At 41.4% G+C, this 26,253-nt stretch overlaps 2 protein-coding genes and 1 long non-coding RNA gene across 3 annotated transcripts in view; all 3 read left to right on the forward strand.

The window, feature by feature from the left end:
- Positions 1–4,152: 4,152 nt before the first annotated feature.
- On the forward strand, positions 4,153–16,344 carry LOC109476997 (ubiquitin-conjugating enzyme E2 K-like). The gene is made up of 7 exons (XM_019778010.1): positions 4,153–4,188; positions 5,398–5,437; positions 6,564–6,594; positions 13,372–13,399; positions 13,676–13,786; positions 14,544–15,101; positions 15,666–16,344. Exons 1-6 carry the CDS (start codon positions 4,153–4,155, stop codon positions 14,679–14,681), a joined length of 384 nt encoding a protein of 127 aa, XP_019633569.1. The 3' UTR covers positions 14,682–15,101; positions 15,666–16,344.
- Positions 16,345–16,686: 342 nt separating this feature from the next.
- Positions 16,687–21,651, forward strand: LOC109477149. The gene is made up of 4 exons (XR_002140651.1): positions 16,687–16,883; positions 17,600–17,686; positions 18,579–18,763; positions 21,551–21,651. It is a non-coding gene; the product is annotated as an uncharacterized LOC109477149 (long non-coding RNA).
- Positions 21,652–22,225: 574 nt separating this feature from the next.
- The window catches only part of LOC109476998, a 9,922-nt gene continuing 5,894 nt past the window's right edge, over positions 22,226–26,253 (forward strand). Inside the window, exons 1-4 of the mRNA XM_019778011.1 lie at positions 22,226–22,231; positions 22,891–23,179; positions 23,694–23,891; positions 25,225–25,471. Coding sequence (XP_019633570.1) covers positions 22,226–22,231; positions 22,891–23,179; positions 23,694–23,891; positions 25,225–25,471 — 740 coding nt within the window. The remainder of the gene's footprint in view (positions 22,232–22,890; positions 23,180–23,693; positions 23,892–25,224; positions 25,472–26,253) is intronic.

Consider the following 26,253-nt stretch of genomic DNA (forward strand, 5'->3'; position numbering starts at 1 on the left):
GGATCAGACTGATCGTGAGGTTTGAACTACTCAGGCTAGGATGGACCCTACTCTTTTGATAAGTGTGATTGGTTCTTTGATTTCCTGAAGGTGTGTCTCTCCTCAAACACGGGACCTCCAGCTTCACGTACCATTCGAGAGTTAACCTCAAGACCACCTTGCCACCTGGAATACTAGATCCATGCACGAATAGAATACCATGAAGGATTATAACTAAGTAGTATTTTTGATGATGCCTGTTCTTTGTGCAATATTTCAAACTAAGTGTGCATCCAGCAATACAAGACAATAAAGGTCGTAATAGCAAGTGCCTCCAAGTATCACACCTAGTACCGGACCTTAATTTTGTATGTAATTAGACAATTCGTTCTTTTTTTTCTGAGTCGCACGTGCGAAATATTAAAAGCCGCTGAGGTCAGACCTTGTTTTTATATCCAAGTCATGCGCGGCGATATGAAGTTATGGGATTGTTCAGTAGATACTTAAAATCTATGACTCTCCTCACTTACCTCTTAAATCTCGGCCGCCATTTTGATTTCCTTTTCGAAATGCGTCACAGCAACACGGCCGTGTTACCATACAACTCAACAGGCCCCGTTAGAGACCTTAGATAAGTACGAAGAGCTCTTTGAAAAGTCAAACTGAGTGCGTTCTGTTAGGAATAAGATCTGTTGGGGCTAGTTATATTATAATGAGTCATGATCATATGCCAACGAAAAGTATCATCCTTGCTATTTCTTACCCACTATTTCTGTTGGTTTGGCTAGCTATACCAGGAAATGGCACCCGAATCACATGGCTTTGGGTCACATTTTGGTAGGAAAGCGATAAATCAGTCCTGTGAAAGGTATAAAGAGGAAGCCTCCTGACAAATTATGTTCCTACCTTGCCTGTAACACACCTGTATTGGTCGTTTGGCAGGTCTAAAGCCTGTGATCTGTGGTCCAAGTTGGGCGTCTTTCGTCATGTAACTATACAGAAAAAAGGAAACAAACTTGTTTAGACCAAAGGATCACAAAACTCTCTGAAACACGGTCACCTTTCAGAGGATTCAAGATCATAACGAAAGTAAATGTACAAGCATTGAACTAAAAGCTGATAGATATAAAGCCTACAAACCTGTGCTACGCTTGTACGTACGTGTCGCTGTATGGTCGGTCTAACAACGCACCTGCGAAAATAAACTGTCTGTCACTGTGGTTACATATAAATTATGTTTGTAAGGCTGGGGTGAAAACAAAGGCAAGGGCACGATGGTTCACCTGACAAAGTTAAATATTATCTAATAACATTTACAGCCACCGTCGCGCCACAATAAACCACTTCTCTTCTTGTAATGCGGGAATGCCAAGCCGGATCGGGTGTCATTTTGCTGTTAAGCTCCGTGCGATTTCTTTATCAGGTGGAAATAACCAAAAGAAACCCATTCGAAATAGGGTATTTCCGTCTGAGCACCTCTATGCACTTGAAATAAACTTGGTTTCAGGCTTTTTGGAGGGGTGGCTACACAATGTATGATATCACAACACTGGCAAAAGTCTGCTCAATGCTACGTTATCCCTCTGACTATTCCTTGTAAAACGCCGAACGTAGAAAAATCTCTATACCGTTAAATCGATGCAATTACAGGTGTACTACCTTCCAGCCACCTTGCCCAAAATCTTCTGTGACCTCCAAGGCCCCCAGTCAGGGGAAATAGATTGTGTTTTTCCCGTGACATTGTTTGTACTAGGTTTAGAAGTGGTACGTACATTCTGCTTTCTCTCCTAAGCACTCAGCATTTGGGAGTATGGAAATTGAAAACACACATTACTTCCAGTGGACTTGCCCCTCTGTGATTGCCCTAGTGCCCAAAGTGGCCCTAGGGCTTCAATGAAATTAAAAAAATGATAAAAAGGGCATGTACATACTTCTGGTCCGCTCCGTTTTAGGGTGTGGCTCGCTAGTCAGGTAACACGGTTGACTTTCACCAGAAAACTGAGCAAAAAAGGCCAGAAGACAAAAGTGTGAATGTATAATCTAATGCCAGTAAGACTGCAAGCAGATATTACACTTTCTGAAACCTTTTGTTTAAGCCAACTTACCTGGGCTTCGCTTGTACAGGTACTGGCGACCGATCTCAACACCACTCTGTCGAAAATGAAAATGGCCGACGCGACTAGACCAGGTGTGTTTGGTATGGCTCAAAGCCAAAGCCAACGCCAACACACAAAGACATCTATTCACCCTGCAACAGCACAGGTTCTATGTTGCTAACAAGTTAATTATGTGCTTTCCAAAGCTACATACCACCGTGACAATAAATCTAAACAACTGTCGCGGTTGCCAGTATCCCGTAGACCAGGCATAACTTAAGGACCCTTAAGAAGACGTCTGATGATATGTGGTATCTGGGTAGATCTCAGAAAAACGAAGGTTCAGGTCCTTGCGAAAGGATAGGGCTTTTTTTCAGATATTTGATTTACAAGACAAAGTGGCGCTGCACTCAAGTTGAGCAACTTATTTTGCCAGCGCCACTAAACAATAGATATACATGTATGTATGAATGAATAAATAAATAAATACAAACATGTAAGACAAAAGCGCTAAAGTGTGCCAACGTCCAATCCCTAACGTTCGCTTAATTTCACTGGACACCTGAGTGAAGTGAGGAAAGTCGTGTAAAGTGCGTTTCCCAGGGGCACAAGTTCGGTGGCATGGCAGGGTTCGAACCCGGGACTCAACTAACTAATTAACATTACAGTGCTTGTTATTAATGAGCCGGCCATATTCCCACAATGCATGTCTTGGGGTCCTTTATTGTGCTTTCAAAGAAAATGGGGGTGAAAATTGTGAAATGTCGATCTTATCGAGATAGGACCAAAGGAAAAAGTTTGCAGACATTGTCTAACTATGCACCAAAAGTGACCAGCTTATGGAAGCTTTTCTTCCTAGTTTATGAGACGGAAAATGTGGAGTGTTCACAAAACCACAAACGCTGTGAACACGGGAAGGTCGGGATATAATTTAGATTTGTTTCACGATATAACTTTGTAAACCAGCGCGTACGCAAACCCCACAGAAATTGCCCACCGGTAGGGCGGGAGGATTGTAACCATTGAACACCAGAGCTTGCTGTGTGAGGCGCTATGCATGTAATCGCTGGGCTTCACACAGGCACCAAGTCCGAAACACGTGGGGCGAGCGTCGTCATTTTTGATGGGGGGTTTCTTCCCCTGATAAGATGGAGACGGTCCGGCGTGACTGGGAGAAAACAAACAAACAACGAAAAACTAGGCCGTTTTGCACCCCTGTTTGAAAGCCAAAGTTGGTACGCTCCAGTTCATCAGTTCAGTTCAGTCTGTTGCTGTCACGTCGTGCGTCACGTGCGTGGGGGTTTCCGATACTTTTTTTGCAACTTTTCTGGAGAATTTTACGTTATTTCTTCAGAAGTTTCTGCGGTGAATTCGTGCCGTTTTCTGGATGTTCTGAGGAGAAAATGCGGGTTTCCTGACCAGATGAATTTTGGACGGAGAACAAAATGGCGAGACTGGAAGTTGGCCGCACGGAGACTCGCTCGCTCAAGGTAAAACAACGACTTTTTCTTCGGAATAACTTTCCAACGACTACTAAGAGCATGGCAAGCTATGGCCTGTAAAGTTTATTAGTAATTTCACCGTGTAATTCGTCGAATACTGGGGGGGGGGGATTTCGAGTTGAGAGCGCACTAATCCTATACTAAGAGATATTTCTGCCTTGTCCTCTTGAATATTTGAATATTTACTCTTCATTGTGTGTGTAATGAACATGTATTTGGCGTGTTTCGTTAAAAACATGAAAAATTAGTTGATATTTGTGCAAGAAAAAGGATTTCTTTGTTTGTCGCCACGTGGTGTTTGCCCCACCTGTTGGAATGTTCCGCACGTGGTCTTAATTAAATCGCTCAGTTTTCCCGCCAAAATGCGGCGTGGTCCGCAGTGCTTCAGCTTAGTGTTGAACAGTAAGCTGTGGGTTTAGCATTGCGGATTTCAGGGGCGTTTTTCATAGCTTTGGAAATAGAAATTGTCGTTTATTTCTGTGCAACTCCAGGGTCGAGAGAAGCTGTAGGCGAAATTGACGAACGGTTGGCGTGGTGTTGGAAAACTCGTCCTTGTATTTTGGAGAGACAAGAAAATGGCGAAACTGAATGTGGAGACTCGTTCATACAAGGTAAAACAACGACTTTTTTTGGTCAAAATAGTTTCCCAACGACTAGTTAGAGCGTGGTAAGCTATGGCAGTTCATTAGATTAAGTAATTTCACCGTGTAATTCGTCGAATACTGGGCGGAAATTTCGAGTTGAGGGCGGGCTAATATGACTTCATTTCTGTCTTGTAATTTGTTCATTGTGTGTGTGTGTGCGTGTGTGTGTGTGTGTGTGAACTATGTTACACGTACTTGACGTATTTCGTTAAAACATTAAATATTACTTGATATTTGTGCAAGAAAAAGGATTTCTTTGTATGTCGCCATATTTCTCTGTTTGCCCCACCTGTTGGAATGTTTGAATCTGTTCCTTGTAATTCGTTGGATATTGGGTGGAAATTTTAATGGGAGCTAATATATATAATGTAAGAGTTATTTCTGACTTGCCTAATATAAGAGTTATTTCTGGCTTGTCTAATATAAGAGTTATTTCTGGCTTGTCTAATACAATAGTTATTTCTAATTTGTCTAATTTAATTCTTAGTTATTTCTGGCTTGTCTAATATGATAGTTATTTCTGCTTGTGTGCTGCATATTTACTCTTTATTGTGTGCATGAACCATGTTACATGATTCAAAAACATTGACAGGTGAATTCCTCCTGGTTGTGTCAGAGTAAAACTGTAACATTCTGACCAGATGTTGGTAGTTTCAACAGATGTAGAGTCACTCCAAATGATATGCAATTTAAAGAAGAAAGTCCTGGTATTGATAGACTTGTTTACTCACTGGTTCGTCATAATGCTCTAACAGGGCTAGAAATTCATTTTTGGGAATAGGTGCACTGTTCTTCCCAAGAAGATGTCTTGTGTAAGAGTTAAGTTGTTGTCTAGACCAGGTAATGCAGAGAAGAGAGCAGAGTTTCTTCCCTGAAAGACATCTTGTGTAACAGTTAAGTTGTTGTTGTCCAGACCAGGTTATGCAAAGAAGAGTGCAGAATTTCTTTCCGAGAAGACGTGTTGTGTAACAGTTCAGTTGATTTTGTCCAGACAAGGTGATGCGTATCCCAAGAGCCAAACTAGGCATGGGCTGTTAGCTGGTTCTCTTTGATAGCCAAAAGCAGTACGCCTGCCTATCTGAATTACCGCTACGGGGAGTTGAGCCCCAGGGGAGTTGGCCAGCCCTTTGGGCTGGCGAACTGCTTTCGGCTATCGAAGGGAACCTGCACGTGTAGGAGGCTGTCATCCCGGCGCCACAGGACTCCCTGTATAAAGGTACTGCTCTTTTTACAGCACTGAATCAGCATTATTACTTCATCTACATTGTATCCCCTAAAGCAGGGCTCGAAATATATTTTTCTGCACAAATGCACAACAGTTCACAAAAATGTAATTTCTTAAAAAAAGGTTCCTGGCATTTTGTTTTCTTTTAATTCATTGGTGCTACTGTAAATAATAACCATCATCATGATCATCGGTCGACCGTATTAATTGGTCGGGGCAATACCGCCCCTTACGAGGTGACATACCCTTTTGTCAGCTTAGTACAAGACGGTGTTCGCCAGGCCTCCGTCCGGGTGGTGATGTAGCCATAGAACATATTTTGTATAATTAGGTACAACTGCTCACTGTAACCTTCATGTGTATAGTTTAGCGTAATGTAGAAAGTACATGTAGAGTCGAAATATTTTCTAGCCAGTAGTTCTTTATAATACTCTGTCAGATGTAACCGTTGACCATATATATAGCATTATAATAGACACACACCAACTAGTAATCTTATAATTTGTCATACATTGTACCCGTGACAATCGTTGTGCAATAAACTTTGACTTGACTTGTAATCACATGTGTGGTGATGTAATCACCATGTGGCTGTAGTGTTTGTACCATCGCACACCCCTACTCTTTTTCGTAAAGTGTGGTGGGTTCTTTAACGTGCTTGGGGTGTGGCTGTAAATAATACAAGGCACAACATTTGACCACCGATGGTCCAACTTGTCGTCCCCTCAGTGTCCGGGTCTGGTTTTGTCATGGACAAGTGGAGGTTGGGTGCAGGTAGCATATGCATGTGCATCAGAAATACATACACAGCACCAATATGCAGGGTGGTGTTTCGAGCTCTACTTATAGTTTATTGTAACATGGTCGCATTTACAATAGCCATTATAGGTGTTAACCAGCAAATCAGTGTAACAGTAGTTCCAGGCAATTTAATGACACAGTTGTATACCTTGAAAATAAAAATAAATACAATACCATTGTCCCGGTTATTTGGCGCTAACCTTTTTATTGATCATCTCTATATTGTTCTTATAACTGTGAATACCTTTATATTTTATGACAACAGTACATCACATTCCTTAATCATTAACCACAATGTCTTCTTATTCACTAACAGGAGGGAAGTTCAAGATCCAGATACTTCTTCCGTATCCTTTTTGGCGACGCCTCAGGGGGGAGCCTAATGGTACAGTATTGTGTGCAGTTTGCAAGAATTCTAGGAATTGCACAGGCATTTTTTTCCACAGGAATGGAATGTCTACAGGCATGTCTGGGATTTTGCTGACACACATCTATGCCCACATCCCTATGTAGTGAAATTCCAGGAAACCCTTGGGACATTGTGGAAATTGTACAGATTCACAACTGAGCAGACACATGCTGATTTACATCCCTGTCCACTCCCATGCAACATTATCTAGCTCATATAGCTATAGCTCCCATGATGTTAATGAAGTAAGCAGTAAGTGAGTTTTCTGAATTAGTGTAGAACATCTCCCCCTACGTATCATCGGCAGTCTTCAACTCTGCTGCATTTGAACAGGTACTATATCTTTCTCTCTATAATAATTGAGAAGTTTATTGCAAATTCATGCCCGGAGGTTAATTGCCAGTTACAAACATAAAATAACATTGAAGAACAGTATATAAAATAACTAAAATCCACATAATGAAAGATAGTTGTCTAAAATTATAGCTACGTCTAAGTCTAAAACTATGTCTGAAGGGTTTGACTTCTCTTTTATAACTGTAGAAGACACGTGTAACGTTATATCTGTAAGTCTCCTTCTCAGCATTTCCCCAACATGTTCAGGGTCACAATGTGAGTTATCAGAATGCCACAAAGAGGAGTATCCATTATGATCTAATACCGGTATGTCTTGAACACGTTGCAATATAGTTTGTCTACGGGTATTTGTAGGCTTTGCTGTAAGAGAGAGCATCCGTTTGAAGGGAGTGTGAGGTTGTGTCCATTTGGACCAAGCATAACCAGAATTTAACTACTAGTATATCTATATACAAATATCTGTATCTAGTCTACCTGATTCTGCTCTACAGGCGACATTGCTTACTATTTCTAAATACACCAAGAACATTTTTACAGAATTGGTTGTGTACATTTTCGATAGGTGAGGTCTCATATGTAGTTTAATATAATATTTCTTGTGGACATCAGATATTGACGTTCAACTTGATAGGTTGTTAACGTTGAATTGAATTGAAATTGAATTGAATTGTTAGGTAAGCATAACCAAATCCTTCGACTAGATCAATTTTGTTATAGGACAATTATTCCCCGGGTAATCATTCTCAATGGCAGATTATTTCCTGTACATTTAATAGTCCTTTATAACAGACTTACGTTTCACCTAAAATTAAAATCACACAAATCTATCACAGTTCCAACAACAGAGGAAGATTTTTACTTTTTACGATCGACACAGGTGTCCTATAGGGCTCTTTTTATTCATGAATACATTGGATGTTGTATTACCTTCTAAGGATTGCCAGGCCGTAAGAAGCACGTGGAAGGTCCCCATTTGGACAACCACACAGAACTGAAAACTAGCCCTTGTAGTGGTGAAACAGACCGCCGTGTTTCCCTGATGGGGTCGGAAAACACCTCTAAACTGACCCGCTGAGACTGGTTACCAGGCTTGTAAACTCTGAACTCAGGCCGCGAATCTGTACCTCCCTGTGATGACTGCCTCAAACCAAGCCAAAGTGATCTCTCTTTCCAGTCCCACAATCAGTTTGCTTTCCTCACATACCTACAATCATACCCATGGCCACATTCCTTTCCCACATGCCTTTCAAGTGTATGTCCTACAGTACAGGCCACGAAATACGCATCAAGTTCTGCGGGACGTACCGCGATATTCCGCAGGACGTCCCGCAATATTCCGCAGGACGTCCCGCAATATTCCGCACGACGTTCCGCAATCTTACGCACGGCGTTCCGCAATCTTACGCACGGCGTTCCGCAATCTTACGCACGGCGTTCTGCGGTATTTCGCAGGGCGTACCGCGGTATTCCGCACGACGTCCCGCAGTGCACCTGAGAGCACTTTCGCAGAACTTTGCGAAAGTTCCGCAGAACACCTCTCCGTAAGGCCGCGTTTCCGCAGAAATACGTCCTTTTCATATGCAGGCCACCCGCGCCGTGGGCGGAGAAAGATCACACCCGGTTTGTTTACATTTTCTATAGCGCGGAGTGAAAATGTTCATGAGATCTGCCGATATTTTTTACCCAACAGTGAAGATCGTAAATTCCTGAGCTAGAATGTGGTTTAATAGATTGAGTTAAGATTTCTACCTCTCTGAAACGTGCATGTACACAAATATATTTATCGAAAACATTATCGCTGTGGTCTGAATTGTTACAGGGTTCTAATTAGCGGGAGCTTTGTTTCTTGATCTTGTGTTTCTTGTTTTGAAACCCACGCTGATCGCGGAACACTTCCCGGTGGAATGAACGCCAAAATTGTGTCAAATACACAATAAACCCACATACAAATACAGTATATATGTATTCCCGAAAGATTCTTTCAGTCCTGAATTTATTTACTAGAATAGTCTATTTTTGGTCGTACAAAACAAAACAGCATTTTGAAAGAAATACATAATTTTACTCTTTGTCCGTCACCCCACGCCGCCGCTGGCTTCCGAGCAAAAACCAATCAGTTTTTAACCGTAAAATTTCGTACAATTCGCAAAGTTACCATTCTGGGATTTAGATGTTTAAAATATACATTCTAAGGAACAGTTTCGTATGTAGTTTGTGTGGTTTTGAATAAACCTGCGCGAGGATGTAGAGGGTGCGATGTAGTGGGTGCGATGAAAATGGAGTCGATTTTTTTGCCAAAAAAAAACGGCAACGCACCCGAAAAATAAATAAACACGGTACGGGACAACCCGAACTTGACGTGTTTATGCAAAATTTGACGCAGATTAATTTGTTCTCAGGCTATAAAAGTTGACTCTGTGAAAAATGAAATTCACTCGGTACACTCCGTGGAACTAGCGTCCTCGATGTCACTTGTAAAAAACGTTGTTGAAATCGGGAGAAGAAAATTACAAAGCCGCGCCGGCCGTGCAGGGCGGAACAAGCTACTGTCTAACAATCTTCAGGCGGTGTCTCTGGGCGGAGTCTCAACTCTTCTGCGGCCCGGCTGGTGGGCGGGTCCCCGTATGCGCGCTGTGATTGGCGCGCCGGAACGCCACGTGGTCTGCGGCGCCAGGGAGTCTACCAGCGCCGCTGCTGCTACGTGCGGTTACTATGGCGACGTGCGTGGGAACGCCCGGCCCAACAGCGTGGCGAACGAAATGTATCAATTTTTGATGCGTGTCAACAAAGCCATGGGGCGTAAAGAACCCTTGAATTATGCTTCACGCTTGGCACAATAATATTAATTCTCATATGCAAAAACGTTAGTTCGACTCTGAATATTACCACGAGTCTTCCGTCAGCAACAACAAACGAACGCCTGAATCTATACACGTACACTCGAATAGAGAACCTAGATAACGTTAGTAGATTATACATATAGTCGGTAAAGATCGGAACTGTAACGAAGATAGGCGAATATAAATTTGTCACATAGACACCAATCACAGAGCCTCGGTTATAGTCGGTGAAGATCGTGTTTGTAACGAAGACGGGCGAAATCATTGGAGCAGCCCAGCTAGACTGTTGGCGCCGATGGCAGGGGCGGCAACTTCTTCAAAGGGAAACGCCTGTCGATCAAGTATAATATGTGCGTGTGGCTATGGGAAAATGCCTCGCTCTAAAATGTATCACGTAGTTCTGCATCGATAATCACAAACAGCAAGGAGCTTCTACAACATATAGCGTCCTTGCAAACAGGGACAATATCAAACTTCGTTATTTTTGGCCACAGAGTCGAAGCATTTAAAGCTTAAAATTTTAAAAAGTGGTTTCTTCGGCGAAGTCATGCCTTGCAGAAAATGTTGACGATACACATTACTAGTACGTGTTCGACCGCAAGTCATTGACCTCCAGCTTGCGTTGTTCCAGCGGAGAAGAGCGTCTAGCAGTTTTTATAATAGCGTCAGATTTTGTTTGTTAAATCATACACAGGCATTCATGCATCTATCATTCTTCCAACTAGTTCGTAGTTATGTGAGATGTTTATTGGAATCACACGGATCGGAACAAACTCAGCGTATCAAATGAATAGTAAACATCAATCGCCCAAGCACAGCCGTGGCAGCGTGGACCCGCCGCGCTGATAATCCCAGGTATTGTCCACAAATTATCAACAAATACGTGAAAATGAGGTGGAATAAGTGTCATGTAAATCTCAGAATACAAAGGCTGCTCATTAACGACCGAAATCTTGCGAAAGATTTCTTACGCAGAAGAAGTTTCGCAGCGGCCTTCCGCAATATTCCGCACGGCGTTTCGCGATATTCCGCACGGCGTTTCGCGATATACCGCAGGACGTACCGCGGTATTTCGCAGAACGTCCCGCGAAAACTGATGCGTATTTCGTGGCCTGTGCTGTACATTCTGACATTCTGGTCCACATTCCAGGATTCCCCACATGCCTTTCAAGTGTATGTCCTACATTCTGGACCACTTTCCTACGAAGTGAAATTCCAGGAAACCCTTGCGACATTGTGGAAATTGAACAGATTCACAACTGAGCAGACACATGCTGATTTACATTCCTGTTCATGCCCCGGCCCCGGAGGCTAATTGCCAGTTACAAACATAAAAGAAGAGCAGTATATAAAATAACTAAAATCTACAAATGAAAGGTATTTGTCTAAAATTATAGCTATGTCTAAAACTATGTCTAAAGGGTTTGACTTTTCTCTTGTAAACTGAAGAAGACGTGTATATCTGTAAGTCAGAGTCCTTCTCAGCATTTCCCCCAACATGTTCAGGGTCACAATGTTGATTCGGAATGCCACAAAGAGGAGTATCCATTGTGATCTAATACCGGTATGTCTTTAACACGTTGCAATAAAGTTAGTCTACGGGTATTTGTTGGAAGGCTTTGCTGTAAGAGGAGAGCATCCATTTGAAGGGAGTGTGAGGTTGTGCCCATTTGGACCAAGCATCTACCTAATTCTGCTCTACAGGCGACATTGCTACTATTTCTAAATAGATATAATAAGAATTCTAGGAATTGTACAGGCATTTTTGTCCACAGGCATGCGGAATGTCCACAGGCATGCGGAATGTCCACAGGCATTTCTCTGACCCACATCTATGCCCACATACCTGGAACCCTGAAGACCTGTCTGCCCCAGATGGTCCTACTTTCTGTGACCCCGGGGCTCGTTCACTATGCGCTCAGGGGAGGAGTGTACTGTATCTGTCTAGACTTAACCAAAGTCCAAGTACCAAGTCTTCCTCAAAATCATGAAATGATGGCAGTGCCATGCAAACAATAACCCTAACAGCAACCACCGTCGCCATGGCAATGTATGTTTTCATTGCCAGTCTTGTTATGTATGTGGCAATTTCTTAATGTGATAGAGTGGTACCAATACATTATTGTATAGTATAGCGATGTAATTCTCATATAGATAGCCACAAAATTTTACGCAATATAATGTGCCATTACTATTAACATATCATTTTCGTGTGAAAACGGTAAGGCAATGTATACGTTATTGTAAATTCACGAACTCTGCACTGGAAATGTTAGCGAGATGGGGAAATTCTAATTACGTAACATGTAAATATTATCAATAAACACACTTAAAATTGGTATATATCATTACAATGCAACCAATGGAGTTTTAGGGCGGCAGAACAAATCATATTCTGGAAGATAAGATCTATCTGATATTGACATTTATACCATATTAACACGTCATAATTTTATAATTAAATCGTGTGAAATAGCCACAGAAGCAGCTATGTGAGGCGTCTCTTCATTGGGGGTGGGGGACGGAGGTTGCCGCTCATAAATAGCTAAAACAAGTAAAATCTGAGATTTTATACCTCCGGGGTTTTTATTGTATATTTCTATATAGGGTTTTAAACAAAGAATTTATCGAGACTGGACACCCCTCTGTGTGAGGGGTCATATACGTGGACCAGACCGAGAATAGCTTAAACACGCCAAAGGTCAACGGTCGCAACCACTTTCACGCTCAAAGGGGTGTTTTGGGGCCACCAAAAGGCATCATTTTCACGCCCGAAAACACGCATACAATAAAAACAAAAGAACGTCCATCATCTGCAGCCCAATAGCAAAACATATACCGAGTCTCAAAAGAATCCGTCCACCCAAACGCGAGAAACAGCTGCGAACATAAAAATCTACATCTCTTACAAAACCCTTCCGCGGAAGGATGTCTCCTCCCCCGGAGGTAACAATCCTACCATACGAAAGAAGCAACCACATTTTTGCCTCACAGATATCTGAATGCTATGGGATAGGATTGATTCAACAAGGAAGACACAAGAAAGAGCTTAATGGTTGAGCCCGTTTCATTTTTTCGCCGCCATCTGTGATGCATGACTTCGGATGGACTTTACTGTATATGGTAAATTTAAAAGCTTATATTTTATATTCTTATATTTATCTTTTCTTTGGAATTATGATCAGTTAGACATTATGTTCTTTTCAGTTATTTAAGTTATTATACCTTGTTAATTTTGTTGGCACCTTTGTTGATTACGTACAACTCTGGATTATATTCAGATTATTCTGTGCTTTTTTTTTTTAGGTCGACCTCTGACCTCTCCTATTGATTTGAACTTACTCTATTGATTTGAACTTACTTTATTATTTTGTAATCAACATTATGTACAAAGTATTGTTATCTATGTTTTATTTTATTGACCCCAGGAAGAATAGTGCTTTTAAGCACTAATGGGGATCGTAATAAACAAACAAACAAACAAAAAGCTTCGTTTCATTCCTTGATTGTTCATGTAGCGAAAACTACCCACTTGGGCCTCCAATCGTAAGTACATTGATAATTTTATCTCTATATTAAATCACAAATAAAAGCAGTCGACCTAAAGTTTGACTAACCTGTACTAACCTGTACTAACCTGTACTAAACTAAACTAAACTAAACTAAACTAAACTAAACTAAACTAAACTAAACTAAACTAAACTAAACTAAACTAAACTAAACTAAACTAAACTGCATATTTTTGTCAGGACTGTGGAAAACGTCTTTTCATAGCAACTTCCTAAGTAAAGTAGACTGTGCAATTATTTCTCGCTCCGCTAGGTGCGCTTCATCACGCCGATCTACCACCTGAACGTGAGTCAGACTAGCGGCCAGGTGTGTCTCCGCTTCCTGGCTGAAGATGAGTGGGTGGCAGGAGGAACCATTGAACAGGTAAAGAATCATCACGACGCTTTAGAACTTCCACGATCTCATAACTTCACCAAATTATGTTAACTTTCCACTCTCTTCTATCCAGCGCTTGTCTTCATACCCCTTTCCAGGTGAACCCATCTCCTCGGGTAATAGTAGACAATATCAATAACTGTTCCCCAGGTCATTTATCGACCTCCCTTTTCTTATTACCTCCATGAAAAATGGAGGTATTGTTTTGGCACGTCTCTCTCTCTCTCTCTCTCTCTCTGTATGTATGTGTGTGTGTTTCCGCACATTTGTAGTCAGCATAACTTCAGAAAGCCTTTATGGATTGTGATGATATTTGGCATGCTGGTAGGTCTTAGGAAGCCAAAGGTCAAAGTCAAATATGGGCCTCCTGGTGGCTGACCTTGGTACTGAAGCAGAAACGTTTGTATTTTGAGGGAAAACAGATGTGCCAGTTATGCAACAAAACACCAGCTGTCAAAGACTTCCTCTAATGCAAACCACGTGTGGTCAGGCAGCGAGCCTACACGGTTTAATTGATGAGGTCCCTCTAGGCTACATGTACTGAGTTGACAGCCTGACCTATTTTAGGCCAACAAAATCTTTACATGTTATTTTGTTCTGTACTGTAGTGTAGTGTACAGTGTAAAAACATTTACAAAAACTCATATATTTCATGGAGGTTTGAGATCTCCGAATTCTTGTTTGTTGTTGAAGAGCGAAAACATTTCACGTTTACTACTTGATATTAAAATCTATCGTGTTACAGGTGCTGAACGCCTTGTTCTCTCTCCTCATCCGCCCGGAAGAGGACAACGCCTTTGACCACGATGTTCTCAACGAATATCACCACTACAAGACGCGGTATGACAGCAACGCCCGGAAAAGTGCTGAAAAGGCCACATAGAAGTATATACAAATCACTCTAAAAAGATCAAACATTGAAGATTGACATTTATGTACTTATTAATAGTGTTCCTGGCACTGAAGCTTAACGTAATTCAGTACAATGACCCCATGTAACAATTTTATAAACATTTTATTCCTTGAATGGGATCGGGCGATTTGAAAAATGGAGCGTCTTTAAAGTTCACGTTGTTATAGTGAAAAAAGGCTTGGGTGCCATCTTCCAGAGTTACAACCGGCTCCGCATTGATGCGCGCCTGGATGTCATCCATAAAGTTAAGTCGGTGTGGCCTAAGTCGCTCGGCAAGGCGATATTAAATTTTCAAGTACTGTTGCCATAGAGATGAAAATTCCAATTTACGTCAACTTGACGTTGACAGCGCGTTATGGGGAGAGTTATTTCTTTTAAAAACAGAATTAGGCCGTGTCTAAACGGAATCACCCAAGGCGGTTTACATGTGGTTTACCCCGAAGCCGGTTTCAAGTGGCTCCATGTGAACGCTCCGAAATCACATTGAAAGCGCCTCGAGCCCAAGCCACTTCTAGAGGTGGTTTCGAATCGGTTTCCCCGCATCGCGATTTGCGTCTGAAGGCAATGTGATTTCAATGTGACTTCGCCTAGTCATGGATTACGGGGTGATATTTCTTTATTTATATGCAATACCAACTTTTACGTGGCAGCAACTTAAAGAGCAGTAATGGTCAAATAATGTGTCCGTTCTAGGGCGAGCTTCACCGCCTCTGGCGGGACCACCTCGGCATTCGGCCGAGATACGCTGGGAGGGGGGCATCAGCAAGCAGGTCGTTGACCTCTGACATTAATAACACGCCGCCTTGCGTGTTATCATCAAACAGCAATAAATGTAGCTCAAGCGCATTATGTTCGGACACGGTTTCACAGGTGTGTGTGGCACGTGGACCAGATGTGAGGAATGTGAGTTACCCGAATCGCGGTTTGGGTGATTCCGTATAGACACGACCTTAGTCTGCTGCCTAAGCTGCAAATCTAACAGGGAGGGCTGATGTATCATTTACCTTAAATTGCATTTGAAATAAAACTCCTGCTTTGTTATACGTCTTAGGGCACATTTTATTTAAGGCATATTTGTTGGCATGTTTTACGTATTAAGAATAGTTCCAAAACCGACCTTGTGGAAAAAGGTGAATTGAAATATCGCGCAGGCACGGGGATGGTTGTAGTTATTCCAGACGTCAAGAATTGACTTTTAGGATTCGAATCAGCGGTTACAAACCGAATTCTATTTACACAACACCCGTCAGCGATGCCCGAGTTTTGAGTCACTTTTTGTATGACTAAAGATGGTTAAAATAGGTCTCTTGAAGAAGTTGGCGGTGTTATAGTTATAGATGACAAGCAAGTTTATTCCTATTATGCCTAGTCTAAGTCTTGGGCTGTAAATTATTAGTATCAATTTCTTTATTTTCCTATGTTTTTAAAGAACAACAAAACATTGATTTGTGGTAACATTAGATACGTAGCGTTTAAAGGAATTTATTAGGGTGCTATATTGACATTGAATGTTCAGTAAAAGAAAATACATGTGTAGACTTCCGTTGTTTCACAGATTATCAGGGCAAAATGGACAACATGAAGACGAAGATGTGTCCTCACTCCTCCTGCTATTTTTCGGCCAGGAGAGAGACCATCATGTTTGGAGTGGGAATACCGATTTTTTTCTTGGACTAGACTTGAAGAGAACCTGTTCAACAAGCATGGAAGCCTTTTGTTATTACCTCCGAGGAAGGAGACATGTTTCCGCGGAAGGTTTTTAATTGCCATTACGAGTTCCTTGCGGCAGATTAAATAGAATTTCATAAGTTCATGGGTACATGTTATAAGCTACAGATGAGAATGTTGACCTGTGTTAACACAACCTGTGTTAACCGCTAAGTCTAACACATAAAATTTAACACCATCAACTATACATAACAAACAACATATAAGAATATACAATAAAAAGCCCGGAGGTATAAAATCTCAGATTTTACTTGTTCCGACTAGAAAAGGTGGGGAGGGGGAGGGTGACGAGAACTTTATTGATGTAAACTTTGCTATTTTGCCTTTTCCGTGCTGACGTCTAAAATAGCCTATTGATCAGGATATGCGCAAATCCGTGATTTGGTAGAACATAAAGAAGCCACGTCGCATACGGTAGTCTGAGCAACAACGGTACTGGCAGAGGTAAGTTTATTCCTGCTAGGCCTTCTTTCTAAGTATTGTGCTATTAATTAATGAATGAATGAAGACCTTTATTGTACGCAAATACCCACTGGGTTCAGTACAGGTCACAGGAAAGACGTCACAGTTTGCAATGAATATATACAATGTACAAGCTAGCGCTAATTCTATGTACTATATGGACTTCTTGGCTTCTTCTCGCTTCTTAGTAACGATGTAGATATAAGTACAGATGTGTTTCATAATCGAAGGTTTGTCTAAAGCCATTGGAAATATGAACTTATTAATACGGAAACCTTGATTTGTGGTAACATTAGCATGCCCGTAGCCAGGATGGGGGGGGGGGGTCGGTCTTCCCACTGTCTGAGGGACCAACGAACACCGTACTAGGAACATTGAACCCTCAGAAATGGCATTTTCTGCATTTTTTGATAGGGCTTCAAACAAAAAAATCAGACTTAACTTTTTATTCAATGGCAAAGTAGGCAGATTTTATACGATTCTAGCCCCGCTGGTGATACGAATCAGTCCATCTAAAGAAAAAAATCTGGGACCTTTGGATAAAAAGTGGACATTTCAGCCTTGTGAGAGGATTCTTCCGAACCCACCCCCTCTGGTTACCGGCATGATTAGATAAATAGCGTTTAAGGGAATTTATTAGGGTGACATTGAATGTTCAGTAAAAGAAAATACATGTGTAGACTTCCGTTGTTTCACAGATTATCAGGGCAAAATGGACAACATAAAGACGAAGATGTGTCTCTTTGTCATTTTACTGGTGGTCATTGTAAGCGGGTCCGATGCAGGTAAATGAAATAACTATTTTTAAGATCAAACAAAAGTATGTGCATGTAATAGTTTGAGCGTTTTGAGAACCGCATTCAACGATTTTCACTGTCCCTCTGTTACCCCTTTTACACAAAACTACTGGATACTGGACAGAAGCACAGAACACGGTAAAATCGTACAGAAAATGCATGTACAAAAAGTTTACAAAGGTGATAAAATATTCTTCATGGGGTCCATATAAGCACATATCACATAACTCATATATTATACATCAATGCAATACACACCAATCCATATCCGTCAACATCTCCCAGTCCCAACACAAAGGTATTTATCGTGATGTGTTGAGTTGATGGTAAAAATGATCTACTATTATTTTTTTTATATTCCAACAACTAATCACAAGACATGGTGACGACACACTCAAGTTTTTTCAACTTATATTAATGCCACCACCAACACAGGGGACAATACAATAGTCATTTTCACCTGAGGGAAGCGAGGAAAGCCGTGTAAAGTGCCTTTCCCAAGGACACAGGATCGGTGGCATGTCAGGACTCGAACTAGCCTGGGCGCCATCCCCTACCGCGAGCTGTGAGAGATGGCACCTCGGCCAGGGAAAGCCACACGCCCCGCCGACCCCGATTTGCGCACTGGCTCTAATTATCTCCTCGCTGGCTTGAAAGATATTGGGTTTGGGGCAGCCTGGGGTTGGGCGGCGGATACAGTAGCGGATATTAGGGCTTCTTTCCACAAAAAAAAAAAAACAATCTATTGCTTATGAACGCCAGCGTCTGGCACCCAGGCTAGACTCGAACCCGAGATCTTTTGATGATCTTTGATTCCGGATCCGAGTCGAGCACTCTGCCGTTACGCCACACGACCCACACTGATCTATTATTGTTACAGCTGACTGTGGAAACTTCACGGACTGTGCTTCGTGCTCACAAGAAAGTGAGTGTGGTTGGTGCGACAACACGCTGACATGTCTGCCAGGAGACGAGTGGGGCCCGAACAACACTTCGTGCCCTTCCTGGTTCTACTACGGCTGCTTCTCTGCGGGCGAAACGGCCGGGTGCTCGGATCAGATTCAGGTAGTCTCCCTTGCTTTGCTTAACGTCTTAATCATTTATTTAAATTGCCACACTGCAATACAGTGAAAGCCCTGGCAGCTGAGCTGATGTCGGGCCCCAATTTATGAAATACATATATACATAAACATACACACATCATATTAACACAATAAAGTCACAAATCACACAGAACTCTCTTATACTTACAATCCATAACATAGGCTAATGACATTATAGTAACAATATAACTCAGTATGGTAGGAGGCCAGAGGTCATTCCAATAAATCATATAACATTTCAATATTTACAGTGTTGTAGGAATAGATGGAAGAAACGTTTTAATGTTTTCAACAACTACATTTTTATCAAATAAGGCCACAGCAAGTAAGTTTGATGGATGACATCAGCGCACGCATTAATTTTCGCCTGATTTTGGAAAAAAAAAATTTTGTTGCCTTCTGGCAGTGGTCACCATGCCGAAAATGGGCAAAGATGTTTGTTGCCATGCCGGAAGGTGGATGGCAGATAACTATGAAGAGAGGAGACAAGAAAAGGCTCTGATTTAATGTTTTGTTTCTTACTTTGATGCAGTGATATGTCATGCTGGCTGTGTATATGTGATGTTCCCACTGAATCAAAACCATTTGTACACTGATTGAGTCAAAATTTTAAAATGTAGGAACCTTGTTTTTTTCGGCCCGCCTTGTTAGATTTAGAGTCTGCGGAGAATGTCATCCATAAAATTTATTTGCTGTGGCCTAATCGATTCTACGTCCTCCCATCTGTTCCTACCAACCACATGTATTGTAAACAAAATATATATTTTCCCCTCAACATGACCTGTGGCCCCGATCAATAATTTGTGCTGAACAATACGATCTTTAGTGTATGTAATATGCGATGTTGTTAAACCGTGGTGACCGATTTAAGCCTTAATTTGCTGTCTGGGTAGCCAACTGTATTGCAAAGTTGCAATTCCAATAAATATAGAATAAGTAAATAAAATAAACAATTAATTATATTTCTGTCTGAAAGCAATTCTTTATTCTGGATTTGAGGCCCCTTTTTATTCGTGTACTACTTTTGCCATCTTATGCTTTACAATTTGCGTGTTCTTTTTCTATTTATTTCAGAGATCAACATAATATCAAACTAGAATTCCGAGATTTCATACCTCCATGAAATATGATCTTGATATGTAAATGTAAATTTCTTCTTTAATTGTTCAAATGACCTCTGCATTAACATGATATATGCATCGTGATGTATGTTAACTTTTGATTAACTTACAGATGTCCCAAGTATGACATTCTCATCATTCACCATTACGAAATCATAGAATTTTCACATTAATTATGCAAATTAGGTCATCATTTGCATAATTAGTATCTGTTGAAGTTCCGCCTGCCATAGGTTACATAGTATAATGTAAAACACTGTAATTATAGAATTTCCTCATTAATTATGCAAATAAAGTCCTCATTTGCATAATTTACATTTAATTATGTCCATTTCTCTCTCAGCTACCTACACACCAAAAATAATGAAAATATGTTGTTCCTGTCTGGACTTATTGGCTTTTAAACATTTCACCAGAAAATGCCCTGCAGTTCCAGAACAAGCCGCTAGGGGGCCCGAACTCATGTGACTTCTTCCCAAGCACGAGAGCTACCTATCATCCAAATTTCATGACCCTAGCATGTCCAGATCGCGAGATATCAAAACCGGAAGTTGCGCTGCAGTACCAAGGGAAGCCACTAGGGGGACCAAAATCTCATCATTTCCAGTTTTCGTCACACCCTACCAACACACCAAGTATGAAACCAATCCATCCAGGCGTTCTTGAGTTATCTTGTTGACCAACAGACAGACGGACGGACGGACGGACAGATAAACGCAACTGAAAATATAACCTCCATGACACATTTCATGGAGGTAATTACTTTTCCAACAATGATGTATAAGTGTAACGTTGCCTGTCAATTCCAAACGTGCCTGTTAATCTTATTCAGCGTCAATGGTTTTGTCTGGACAAATCACAAGGGTATCATTGTCAATGGAGTAGCTGTTGCATTCCAAATCATGACTTACACGAAGTCGAAGGCATTTACATGCCAAACCGTAGTTCATTCCAAATCACTATTTGGAAAACACAAAGTGGATTGCTTGTTACATTTAAAGTTTTGGTCTATTCCAAAACCTAATTTGGAATAACACGTTTCGGAATACAGTATAAGTATCGTGAATAAGGATGGCATAGAGGAGGATGACATAGTCGAGGGATTTGTCCGTAGTGGTATAGTTTGTTTATATGGCGAACATTTACGAGGGTAAGAAACGTTTGTCAGATGGGTATTTATATGGAGGATGAGAGGTGTTACATCATATCAACAAACGTCACTTTATGTGGTACACAGAACGATACTTTCAATATATTGTTGCCGTGTCCAACTCCTATTCTGCCTACATTGGTCAATTTCTTATACTTCAATCCAAATCATCCATACACGAGTTTGTTGTAACTCAAAGATTGACATCGATTATAATTTATAGTAATAACTGTAGAACAATTTAGTTCTGCAGCTTTGTTGTTACAATGACATACATTGTATTGTGTACCATTGTCGAGCGATAAATTTGTCGAACATTTATTCATTTATTCATAAGATCCGCTTAACAGTCGCAACACAATTCATGACAACCCAAGACACTAACCAGAAGTCTTTCATCCCCGATTATTTCTTGTTGATCTTATAGCACTTTATTTTAACATGATCCTTCATCATTCTTGATAACACCTCCGTGCAGATACTGGACTGTGACGAAACGCACTGCAACGAGGGACTCAGTTCTTACAACCCTGACGTGTGTCAACATTGCAGGGGAGTGGAGAGTTGCTTCCAACAAGAGGTAGGGATATTGAGGCTTGTTAATACTACGGAAGACCATGGTACTAACAGTCCATATCATAAACTCATCTTTAAAACGACCACTAACAATATTACCAAGTAACAGTCCCTAAGAACAAAGTTACATCATGCTATATATATGTTATATCATTTGCACGGCCACAGCTGGGTTTATAGCCCGGCTTCACTGGTACGTACGTTGGAACATTGGAACGTTCCGTATTTCATTCGTACATTGAAGCCATTTCCGAAGCCATTTATACGCCATGCCATGCCATGCCTTACTGTTTGTGGTCTTTGATGAAGAAATCACTTAATATTGGCTAGAATAAGGTTGCCAGTTTACGTGCAGAACGAGTATACGTCACTTCCAGGTTGGCGATGCCTTCATCTAGTTCTTTTTTGAGCCCGGGCTAGCTTTTAATTATGGGTTCACCACACCACGAAGTGGTGTGGTGAAACCATATTGCTTTTTCTGGTGTTTCTTCTTCTTCTTCTCCTCCTTCTTCTTCTCCTGCCATTTTTTAAATGGATTCAGCTTCTTCATTTTAAGCCTAAGATCCTGAAATTTGGTATGGAGGTACAGTGGGCAAATACCCCTAGGCGTTTTTTAAATTTTTGTGATACAGGCTTTTAGAATGGTTTTATTTGAGTTTTTGGCTGTGTTATAGCAAATGTATTACTGTGTTAGTGTGCCATGTTTACCACGTTTGGGTATGAGTCATCACAATGGAATGCAGGGCATCAACCAATAGGCATGCAGCTTTCCTCTATTCTTCTTGCTGATTGGCTGTTGGGATTTAACTTAATTAACACCTGCACAGAGTATTTCCACCTGCACAGAGCATTTCTTGCTGATTGGCTGTTGGGATTTAACTTGATTAACACCTGCACAGGGCATTTCCATACTGACAGTATGTCTGTATTCAAGTGTTTTGGTAGGTATTTCAAGCTTTCCTGCTCCAGCATTGGAATGCGGGGCATGAACGTTATTTTTATTTTGAAAATCAACAGTTTGCATTATGCAATTAAAAATCCTAACCAATAAAGTAGGGAATAGCTATCCAACTGTTGTTTTAGTCTTATGTTACTTCATGTTATAGTTATATCAATGTAAATCATTGTTTTCCCTTGTGTTTCTCATTCTTTCCCTGCCATGTCGTAAAATGTGGTGAACCCATCGCTGTATTTGCTCCAAAGCAAATATTGGCCTTTCTAGTTTGTTTTGTTTCTTCACAGGTAGACGTACCGTGTCCCGGCTGGAACGAGGCGGCCTGCCCCGGTGGTCTGCCGGCCCATAACGAGTCCGAACCCCACAAGAACGTCGTCCAGATCCGGGACAATGTCCGGGCCATCGACCCGGCGGTCACCACGCTCTACATGTGCCCCGTGACGCTTGGAGAGGAGTACGGCGACAACGCGGCGCTGTTTCTGGCACCGTACCCGACGCCATTCCAAGACGGTGACGTGATTGTGAGCGGCCAGGCCGGCGGGGTTATGCATGTTGTTGAGAGTACGGCACCAGTCGGTGAGTGCCATAACTGCAGCTTTGGCAAAGTTCTAATTGCTAAAATGTATTTACTATGGAACACTTTAGAACAGTAAAAGAACGTGAGGTATAAAAACACAATTGGCATGGATTTTTTTGTCAAGATAAGATACTATAAGTTAAGACAGGGATAACATACATTTGAGCAAAAATGTAGTATTTTCTGTTATAGACTTACATTATAGAATTACATCCGGTATGTAAATCCTATAATCTTTGTCTTTGGACTTTGTCCCAGAAGTAAGAAAGGTCTTGCCACCCAAGTGTTGCCCGCAACAGCAATAACACAACATCATAGGATCGGAGAATACACCTGCGCGAATCATTTCGGCTTGGCAGTATAAAACAGAAAAGGAACTGCAATACTGTACATTCGTGTAATTTATTCTACATAAACATTGCATACAATAAAAATTAAATCGTCATCATGACAATAGTTTATTGCCTACCTTCTTTATTTTCTCTCTCTCTTTTTTTTATCTTCATTATCCAGGACCCTTTGCCTTTGTACTGGGGAGCGCCGCAAACATAGAAGATGTCGTGGCGTACAGCAGTTTTAAAGAGGAAGTGGATCCTGTCGCCATCGATGACGATACAACTGAAGAAGACGTACCGGACCCGGTGTTGCTGTCCACTGCCATCAGCGGAGACCTGCCAGTAAACAGCAGCAATGTGACAGTCATCAACAACGGTAAGTCATTAAGGAACATCTGTACATGCCCGTAGCCAGGATTTTGAATGGGGGGGTTCTTCCAACTGCTTGAGTGGACCTCGAGCGCGGTTCCTAGGGGGGTCCGGGGGCATGCTCCCCCGGAAAATTTTGAAAAATGAACCTTCTAAAATTGCATTTCGTGCATTTTTGAGAGGATTTCCAATAGAAAATCAGAGATAAATTTTTATTCAATGACAAAGAGAGCAGTTTTTTTACGATTCCAGTACATCTTTTCAAGAAAAATCTTGGACCTTTACATAAAATGTGGACCAAAAAGTGGACCTTTACAGAAAATGTGGACCAAAAAGTGGACCTTTACATTAAAAGTGGACCAAAAAGTGGACCTTTGAGCCTTGTGGGGGGGTTCTTCCGAACCCCCCCGAACCCCCCCTGGCTACGGGCATGCTGTAATTGATTTGATTTATTGAAATTGCAACAGTGCAATACACGTAGGACATAGGCTGGTGTTGCTGGTGTTGTGTCCCACACATAGAAACAAATACAGGACAGACAATACTAATTTTCACCTGAGTTAAGTGGGGAAAGTCGTGTACAGTGCCTTTCCCAAGGGCACAAGATAGGTGTGATTCGTAGCTCAGAGGCCTCTCTGCCAAAGAAAAGTTGATCAACAGTAGTACAGAAGGGCAAGGTCATGAAGAAAACTTTTCTTGTTGGTGACAACTTTGGGTTCCTTGGGATTTCAGTCACTGGGTACTGGAAATAAATAATTATGTAATTATGCACGGTTATATAATATAGATATTGCAAAACCATGCCCAAAGGCTAATTATACATATACGTATACACATAGAACAAAACAAATAGATAGCAGTTGGAAAACAATAAGACATTAGTATACACTGTGTGTATACTTACAGAGATTCTGAAGAAACAAAAATAATTCACATAAGTAACAAAAGCAAGTTCTTCAGTCAAGTGTGAAAAACTTAGATACATAGACCTGTTTTTTTTTCAGATTAATTGTGACTATAGCTATGTTTGGTCTAAATCCAACAAGGAAAACATAATTTTTTTTTTGCTCTGTTTCTTGTTCCTACAACAGAAGGTTGAGAGTCTGTTCACCACATGTACAAATGCGTTGAAGCAAATCTTGTATAATGTCCTTGGTTGAAGTAAGAACAAATTTACATTGCACACTCATCGCAGTAGTTTTCATACCATGTGAGGGTAAACATTATGCATTTGCTTTGCAAATGTCACGTCTTATATTTCGTTCTTGCTTTTTATATAGCTCCTGTCAGTCCGTGAATTGAGTTTTAGCAGTAACCATACACATTCGCTTCCTGACCAGTTGTTCCAGTGTACAAGTGTGTCGGGAACGGATACGTCTCAAACTCCGGAGACGAGTGGGTGTCGATGTTTCTCGTCTTCAAGGCAACCGACTTTAACGACCTGGGCTCCGAAGATGGCGACATTCTTGTGGGTAGCGAAAGTAACGGTTGGCTAGAGACTGTGACAGGAGTTAACGCTGGTGATGAGTTTTCTTTTGTACGGACTGATTTGGTGAGGTGTGGAGAAGACCTTCCAGATGGAAACAGGTAATGCTAGCCTCTACCAGGCTTCTGGAGGCGGCTTGAAAGAGTAGAAATCGGCCAAAGAGAGAGATAACATGCCAGGGGAGTTTGTCTGCTGGGAGAGAACATTTTGCCGCACCCGAATGTTCTCTCCCAGCAGACAAACTCCCCTGGCATGTTATCTCTCTGTTTGGCCGATTTATACTCTTCCCAGTCGCTTCCCGATGCCTGGTAGTGGTGGCTATGTAGCATCCAGTACTTTTCTTCAGTGACTGAAACAGATTAGGGCCAGATCTCTTCCTGCGGCCAAAGCGGCCAAGTGCCCAACAGACCGGCTAACTAACCCATCGATCAATGACCTAACCAGATAGCGAACCTTTGTATAAGCATGTCATTGACCGGAGGCACGACGAGACAAGGCACGGAGACCTGGCATCTTTTGTTATTATTGACCTTAAGGCTATTGACCTTTAGGCTGTTCATTTTGAAATTTTCTTGCCGGTCACGAAGTACTACTCTTATGTTGTCACGCAAGCACAGATAAGAAGGTGTGGCATACTGTATATCATCATATCCTTGCGGTTTTCGTAGCATCCTCTTAACGCGAAGTTATGACAAAGAGAACATGTTCGTAAATAATTTCATCGGGTTGGTAAACGAATGAATAGCAAAGTTCTTTGATCACAACCATTTATTTTTACGAGCCGACGTTTCGATGACAGTCTGTCATCTTCATCAAGGCAATTCTGACTGGTTTGCTGTGCACTGACGCTAGATGTTACATGTACGTGGTGCATAGTGCACTA

Source organism: Branchiostoma belcheri, unplaced genomic scaffold (genome assembly GCF_001625305.1).
Source record: "Branchiostoma belcheri isolate BF01 breed outbred unplaced genomic scaffold, Haploidv18h27 scaffold4, whole genome shotgun sequence".
Lineage (NCBI taxonomy): Eukaryota > Metazoa > Chordata > Leptocardii > Amphioxiformes > Branchiostomatidae > Branchiostoma > Branchiostoma belcheri.

Bases quoted from the DNA above. Each gene is read 5' to 3' on its own strand.
- LOC109476997 (XM_019778010.1), top strand. From the start codon at position 4,153: ATGGCGAAACTGAATGTGGAGACTCGTTCATACAAG. The intron at 4,189-5,397 runs GTAAAACAACGA...CTGCACGTGTAG, and splicing joins TGGAGACTCGTTCATACAAG to GAGGCTGTCATCCCGGCGCC. The intron at 6,595-13,371 runs GTATCCTTTTTG...TTGTTCATGTAG, and splicing joins AAGATCCAGATACTTCTTCC to CGAAAACTACCCACTTGGGC.